At 46.4% G+C, this 7,821-nt stretch overlaps 1 protein-coding gene across 3 annotated transcripts in view; it reads right to left on the minus strand.

The window, feature by feature from the left end:
* Positions 1–632: 632 nt before the first annotated feature.
* Positions 633–7,821, minus strand: part of yrk (Yes-related kinase) — an 18,808-nt gene continuing 11,619 nt past the window's right edge. For 2 of the 3 annotated variants that reach the window (XM_071920197.2, XM_078290122.1), the window contains 8 exons: positions 7,549–7,652; positions 7,004–7,153; positions 5,883–6,047; positions 4,153–4,332; positions 3,629–3,705; positions 3,353–3,506; positions 3,023–3,154; positions 633–2,101 (listed from right to left, as the gene is read on the minus strand). In XM_071920197.2, coding sequence (XP_071776298.1) covers positions 1,893–2,101; positions 3,023–3,154; positions 3,353–3,506; positions 3,629–3,705; positions 4,153–4,332; positions 5,883–6,047; positions 7,004–7,153; positions 7,549–7,652 — 1,171 coding nt within the window. In that variant the 3' untranslated portion in view covers positions 633–1,892. Of the gene's footprint in view, positions 2,102–3,022; positions 3,155–3,352; positions 3,507–3,628; positions 3,706–4,152; positions 4,333–5,175; positions 5,332–5,882; positions 6,048–7,003; positions 7,154–7,548; positions 7,653–7,821 lie in introns of all 3 variants that reach the window. The other variant, XM_071920198.2, reaches the window with a different exon arrangement.

A 7,821-nucleotide genomic window follows, 5' to 3' on the forward strand; every position in this document is an offset into this window, starting at 1 on the left:
TACTTTGGTGAAAATCCCAGAGAGGACATCAGGCCTGCTCTTGTATAGTGTTGTGTGTGTATAGCTATGTATTCAAAATTCTATTTAGGTAAATTTATTGAAGTATATGATAGAAAATGAATCAAAAAATAAAACCAATGTGCCCTTTTATATCACTGCTTTGGCAAATTCCCTCAGTTGTATTTGCTTCTACAGATAAAGTTAAAGGGGTCAGCGGTCTGGCTGTGTTGGTCTGATTGCTTTCTCATTGTGTTGGCTCAAAGGCCAAAGACAAAAAAAAGTGTCTTTTTTTATCAACTGATTACATTTTGTAGGCTACTCTTATTTTTTTCTTCAGTGTAACTGTGGAAATGTTAGATATATGTTGTGGAATAAGAAAGCAGGATATTAGCTTTAAAATGGTGTGTGAGTGGAGTAACAGCATAATGACACCTAAAATACAAATAATTAAAAATACCTCAAAGGTTTACTTCAGTAAAAAATACTTAAAAGGCAGGGCAAAGGCAATTTCGGTTCATCCTTGTGTAGCTGTGTTTGTGCATGCATGTGATGGTGTCTGTCTCTGTCGTTATGTATAAAGAATCGCCAAATGTCCACAAATGTCTTATCACCCACAGAATAAGAGACGTGTCTCAACCTGAAAAGATACTGATCTTTATTACAATTATATGACAGGAAAATCTCAACATAAAGGTTACAGTCTTGTTGAAAACATACAACAAAAACACTATCCTTCCCAAACCACCAACATTGCCCTTTGCCCTCTGTGTGTAACCCTTCACCTGCCCTCCCAATGAATGAAAACTGTATACATGTTAGCTAGGATTCAGATATAGAAGGCTTTGGGATGCACAGATACAGTATATTTGAGTTAAATTAAAACCAAAAAAGAGACAGTTCATACAAAATTGTCATACAAATGATCAGACAAACAACACAGAGCATTCCTTACCATCCCTCAGAGTTTCGGTAACATAGTATAAAAGGTACTTAAATCTAAAAAGGCCCTTAATTTGACAGCACACGGAGGCACACACTGGCAGCTAGATTTAAATCAGTTCCCATCCAAATATTCCACAAACCAACGCCCAAGTCCGGGACGGACATGGATCTAGGCTCAGCTCTACAGCCTTTTCATCTAAACAACATAAAAAGGCTGAAAACACCAAAACTGACCTCAGTTCAGTAAATACAAGGGGGTAACATCATCTTGTATCTTACAAAGAAGTCGGTACATGAACTGTTTGGTTGCTGTTTGGGAGTTCTGTATTTCCTTCAACTTCTCTGCCTTGGAATGACATTTTGCCTTCTGATTGTTGTAAAACTTTGATTGACCTGTTTTAAGGTTAATAGCCCAACCATTTGCCGCATTAAAAAAACACAAAGAATAACCACCTCCACAACCTGTTGCAATTGCAAATGCAAATGCAATTCTTTCTATCCATCTAAGTTTCCTATATCAGCAAATCTAGCTCAGGCAAACAGTTGGCCAACTAAAATTACATTCTCAGGCGGAGAAATCGAAGGACCCAAACACATATGATCATGTACCGACACCTGGACCCCCCACCCCCCACCCTCCATCTACATCTCCCTTTAGTTCCTTGTTGTCATGGTTACAGAGTAAAGCAACAGTACTGCAAGGCCTGACCAGTAGAGCTCAGACTCCGCTCTTCATCATGTTTGATTGATCTGTCCTGGATTGGCTGCAGTGAACGATGGCCCAAAAAAGAGGAAACTGTCTTTAAACAATTAAACAAGGTAATGATATGTATTTCTATGTCTGTGTGTGTGTGTGTGTGTGTGTGTGTGTGTCTACATCTGCCTGTCTATCTACATGTCTCTCTCTGTTGGTCCAGTTGTTTCTCCGCCTCTGCCAGATGTGTGTGTGGTCACAGGTTGTCTCCCGGCTGGTACTGGGGCTCTGTGGCGGTGAAGTAATCCTCCAGGAAGGACTGCAGGTACTCGAAGGTGTGCCGCTCGTCGGCCTCCCGCCTCCAGCACTGCAGCATCAGTTCATGGAGCGAGGCGGGGCAGCCGTGGGCGCAGGGCATTCGGTAGCCCCTCTCCACCTGCTCCAGCACCTCGCGGTTGTTCATGCCTGAGGAGTAGAGGAGGGAGGTGGGGAGGAGTGGAGAGAAGGGGGGGGGGGGGGGGGGGGGGGGGAGAGAGAGGAGGAGGTGGGGGGTGTAGAACAGAAGGAGTGGGGAGGGATGAGAGAAAGAGAGTTGGATTAAGTAATTCAGTAATTTGTGAAAAGCTGCATGATGTGTTTTGGGGGAAGCCAGCATGCATGAAAAAATGGTGCTAAACTGACTCACTCAGGATTTGAACCCAGAATCTCTGGTGTGGCAAACCCACACTTTATCAACCAATATAAATTCAAAGTGACGCAGCAATCAGGTTCCTAGAGTCGTTATACTGTTATACACAATGGCATATGTACAGTAAAGTCTTTTTAAATGTTTGGGACCGACAGAGTAGCTTATACTAGCTGCTGGTCGCAGCTAAAAATATGAGAAAAAAAGAGAGGTGGGGAGAAGAAAACACATAAGAGATATGAAAAAAAGGGGAAAAGGAGGGAGAAAAACAAAACAAAAAAATCCCAGTAGTACCAAAACAGTCCTTAAGGACATTAAACAAGGGATGTTTGGGCATGGGAAGTGAATGAGAAATGCTCTCCCCTCCCTCACCAGCTAATTTCGAAACACCCTTGAGCAAGGCACTTCAGTCCTAACATCTCCAGTGCTGCTCAGTGGCCAGCGGCACAACAATGTGGTTGTACTGGGAAGCTCCCAGGTGTGAATGTGTGTAGCCCCACCCTCCATCTCCCCACCAGCATCTGCAGCTACTCCCCCAGGTTGTTGCTGTGAAAAAATGTATGCTTATCCAACTTTCACTGTTGAATAGGTGAAAAATATCTAATCCCAATCCAAGGGCTATGAACCAGTTACTGTATGTCAGATGCCAGTTTAAGGAGACTGGTCTGGACTCAGAGGTGGGAGCAGGAATCATCTGGTACCTGGGTATGGCACGCGTCCCTTGGTGATGAGTTCGGTGAGTAGGATGCCGAAGCTCCAGACATCTGACTTGATGGTGAAGCGTCCATACAGCGCCGCCTCTGGAGCCGTCCACTTGATGGGAAACTTAGCCCCTGAAACCATGGCAACACTCAGTCAAGATGCACAATCGGATAATTAGGGTACATGGTACAGGGTAAAAATATATGCATAGGCAGAGGCAGACTCTCAGAATCTCAATTATCACAATGTACAAGCACATCTCTCTCGCTCTTTCTCTGCTTTTTCTGCCTCTCTCGCACACACACACAAACAATATTGCGACCTCTCACCTTGCCTGGCTGTGTACTCGTTGTCCTCAATGAGCCTGGCCAGGCCAAAGTCAGCAATCTTGCACACCAGATTGTCCCCGACAAGGATGTTAGCCGCTCGCAGATCACGATGGATGTAGTTCATCCTCTCGATGTAGGCCATTCCTGCTGCAATCTACACACACACACGCACACACACACAGAGAGGGCTCAGAAAGGTAGTGCTAGTGTGTATGTATGTCCTTTTTGTCTTTGCGTGTGTGTGTGTGTGTGTGTGTGTGTGTGTGTTTAATGTACCTGTGCAGCCATGTCCACCAGCTGAGGCAACTTCAGACTCTGCCCCTCCCCGTCTTTTAAAAAGTCCAGCAAACTTCCTGCAAAACCAAGACTGTGTCATCATGATGGAGCCCTGATGCCCCCTGTGGTTAATACAGATCTGCTGCTGTGTGCCACACTGTGCATCACCGCATGCACAATACATATATTTAATTAAATTCATATTAAGTAGATCTGCGTGCTTGTAAATTCATATGGAGTGACAAATTTCAATAAATGTTTTTTGTTTCTTTTGCATGCCAATTTTCTTTCAATTCAAAGTGTGCATGGTTCTTAATGTGTGGGGTAAATGTCTTGACTGACTTTTGAGATCCATAAAACACATTCAACAAAATCCATTCTGTGATTTCAATAATTTCATTTGTATGAGCACATTCTTCGCCAAATTACCGAGAAGTTTACTTTGCAGAGATAGCGAGACTTTCCACCCGACGGCAGCGATTGGTATTTATGTCACGAGCGCGACAGTTTACTCAGCTCCATACCTTGGCTCATGAACTCGGTGATGATGTAGATGGGTTCCTCAGACACGACGGCGTAGAGCTGCACCAGCTTGTCGTGGCGGAGTCTCTTCATGATCTGAGCCTCCTCCAGGAAGGCCTCGGGGGACATGGTGCCCGGCTTCAGAGTCTTCACTGCTACCTTGGTGGTGCCGTTCCACATGCCTGGCATACAGACAAGGGGGTGTTAATACACACACAGTACATGTACAGGCACAGGGATACAAACACACACACACCCGCACACACACATATATACTGTATATACATGTATCCACACCAAAATGCCTGGCATACACAAGGGGATGTTGGGACACACATACTACATACACAGGAGTACAAAAATGAACACACACATATACATGCACATATAAATATCAAAAAGACACAAAAACAAGAACAGGCCAAGGGACACAGGACATGCATGTATGGCCATAGGCAGAGGACTGTACGGACACACACACACACACAGAATTATTGACCCCCTGACACATGCACATGATTCTTATGATGGAGAGCATGCATGACATGAGACAGGGGGAGGTTAGGAGGGAGGCAGGGAGGTTTACTGGTTTACTGGTTTACTGGTCTTACATCAGCACCAACAGCACCTGAGTTACAGGCACAGGCACAAAGGCAGAAACTCCACATGGCTCAGAAACACAACACACTGGGATTAAGTCAGGGAAAACTGTATGGTGTTGAACACAGGGAGGCATCCTTGACAGTAAGTTGGTAATAGGTGAAATAGGAACTGGGGTAATAGCAAATACATCCTGTGGGTGTACCAGCTGATATGACATTTACTGGGAATAATGACAGACTTTGTACGCCAGCATACACTGACAGCAAAAAACACAAAGAGAGGCAGCCACAGCCAAAGACATTCAGCGGTTCCAGCAATCTTTGGGACGGGACAGGGACGGACAGGAGAGAGGACGATGCTGGAGAGACACTTCTCCCTCTGGGCCTGCAGAGGGCGACACGGGTCGGCGGGCTCAGGCTCACCCATCCACACGTCCCCGAAGCAGCCCTGTCCCAGCTTCCTGTTGAGGGACAGCGTTCCCCTGGGCACCTCCCAGGCGTCCCGCCCAAGGCCCATGGTGAGGGGGATGGAGTTGGGACAGGGCATGGTCAGGTAGTAACACAGCCCGTCATTACTGCCTACAGAGGTGGCAGGGGGGAGTGGAGATGCAGGACACGAGGAAGGACAGGGAAAGGGTGGGAGGATGGGAGGAGTGAGTGAGGGAGGATGGGAGAGAAAATGTGAAAGTGATGGGTGGGAGGATTGAAGAAAGATGGGGTTGGGGGGGTGACAAAGAGGAGGTGAGATGAGATGATGAAACATGCTCATGCAACAACAGGGGAGGAGGCGCCCAACACTGCACACCTGGATGTAAAACATAACCCAACTTCATTTCATCCACTTAATTTGTGGCCTCAGTGTGATCCACTTTGTTATCGCTGTGGAAAGCACAGAGGGGTTCTGCAAGGAGCTGCTGCAGTTATTTGTTTAATACATAACTGAAAAACTGGTTCAGGTGCAGGTGCCTTTACACCAGAAATGGTGACTGATGTCCTAACAGCTCACCCACCGAACACACCCAAGCCTAAAATGCATTATGGATTGCACCCCCTCCCTTTTTCTTATCTTATCATCCAGGTGCGCTCTGTCTGTCCCCTTCCCCCTTGCAACACAGTCCCACCAGTCCTACCCATCCAGACTTCTCCAAACTGGCCGTTGCCCAGTTTCTTAATCAGCTGGAGGGATTCACGAGGAATCTCCCACACATCCTTGGTCTTCACCGATAAGTCAGCCAGTTTAGGCATGCCCCGCCTACAGCTGCCAATCAAACGGCAGCACAGCCCTGCCGCCCTCTCTGAGAGAGAGAGGAGAGACAGACAGACAGGCAGAGGAAGGAGGACAAGGGAACGAGAGGAAAAGAAAACAGACAAAAAGGCAGCAAAAGACAGAGAGATAAAGAACGAGACAAATTGCTTATGCTAACATGCAACTAACATGTAAACAAACACCTAAAGCACCACATATGCAAAAGCATTCTGAACTAGCAAAACACACACACACACACACACACACGTACACACACCCTGTCTCTCAAACACACACACACACTCTCTGAACCACACACACACACACTGAGCAGCATACATAAGCACAACAAACGACAATTGGAGACAATAATCTTAGTTGCCAACACAAATATACATTGACAAAAAATGGCATCATATCAGCTGACAAATCTGAAGCTGAGACTGGTGACAGTGGGAAGTCGACACATACAGACAGCATGAGAGTGCACAACACTGCAGGGTGTGTGCTATACCAGCAGCAGCCACCAGGGGTCAGACACACACTGGCAGAAAGCAGAGGAAACGGAGGGTGTGAACCCTGTCTGCTCCACCAACTGAGCTGAGCTTCAAAAGTCACTAATGGTCTACCTCTGAATCAAATAGACAGGAGGAGGCTTAGATTCTCTCTTGCAATTGGTCAGAGACAGATTAGGCAAGGAGTCAAATCAAATTTAAGCTGCACCCTCTTGAAATGTTGCTTTTAAACTTGGAGGGAATCCTAAAGAGAGAGGTAGAGGACTGAATTTAAATCCAGGGAAGCAGGAGCTTTCAAACATGAAAACCAAATACAGTACAAACAGCTCAAACCATTATTTCACTCAGTAAGAGAAGCTGAAATGTGTGAATTAAGTGATTCACATATGAACCAGCATCTGTGTGTGTGTGTGTGTGTGTATGGGTGTGTGTTAGCTGTGTGTGTGTGTGTGTATGTGTGTGTGTGTGTGTGTGTGTGTGTGTGTGTTACCTGTGTAGTGCTCCACCAGCTGTGGCACAGTGTCAAACTGTGATCTCGTGGTGATGTAGTAGCCACCGTTGTCCAGCTTGCGGATCTTATAGTGCTTGACGTGGTCTCCCTTGGCGTCGTCCCAGTCCCGGATAGACAGAGAGTAAGCACCTGTAAAGAGATGGGAGAGAGGAAGGGGGGGGGGAAGCAAAGGAGAGAGGGTGCGAAGGAGGGAAAGAGAGGAAGAAGAGGAAGAAGATGGGATGAGAGAGAAAAAAAGTGGGCGAGGAGAGAAGGGAGGAAGAGAGAGAAAAAATGGATATGGTGTTGGAGAGAGAGGGAGAAAGGAGGGATGATATGGTGGGAGAGAGAGAGAGACATACAGAGAGAGAGAGAGAGAGAGAGAGAGAGAAATTGTCAGTATGCCAGATGCCCATGTAAAGTAAAACTTTAGCATATCTAGGGCAGGAAACGTGTGTGTGTGTGTGTGTGTGTGTGTGTGTGTGTGTGTGTGTGTGCGCGCGCGTGTGCGTGTGCGTGTGTGTGTGTGTGTGTGTGCGCCTCACCCTTGGTGGTCTCGCTCTCTCGTATGAGGAAAGTTCCACGTTGGTTGCCTTGGCCCAGCAGCTGTCTCTCCGCATCCTTCCTCCCCATCTTCCCAAAATACCACCTGTCACCATGACAACAACACACAGGTCACCACGGCAACCGCACACATCACCTGACCTCTGCCCTCACACTGCATGTCAATCACAGAGAAAAGCTTTCAACGTAACTAAAAGGGCATGATCTCTCTTTTTAATTTTAAGAATAAGATAATATTAACAAGTGCGCTTGTG

This window comes from Centroberyx gerrardi, chromosome 19 (assembly GCF_048128805.1).
Source record: "Centroberyx gerrardi isolate f3 chromosome 19, fCenGer3.hap1.cur.20231027, whole genome shotgun sequence".
Classification (NCBI taxonomy): Eukaryota; Metazoa; Chordata; class Actinopteri; order Beryciformes; family Berycidae; genus Centroberyx; species Centroberyx gerrardi.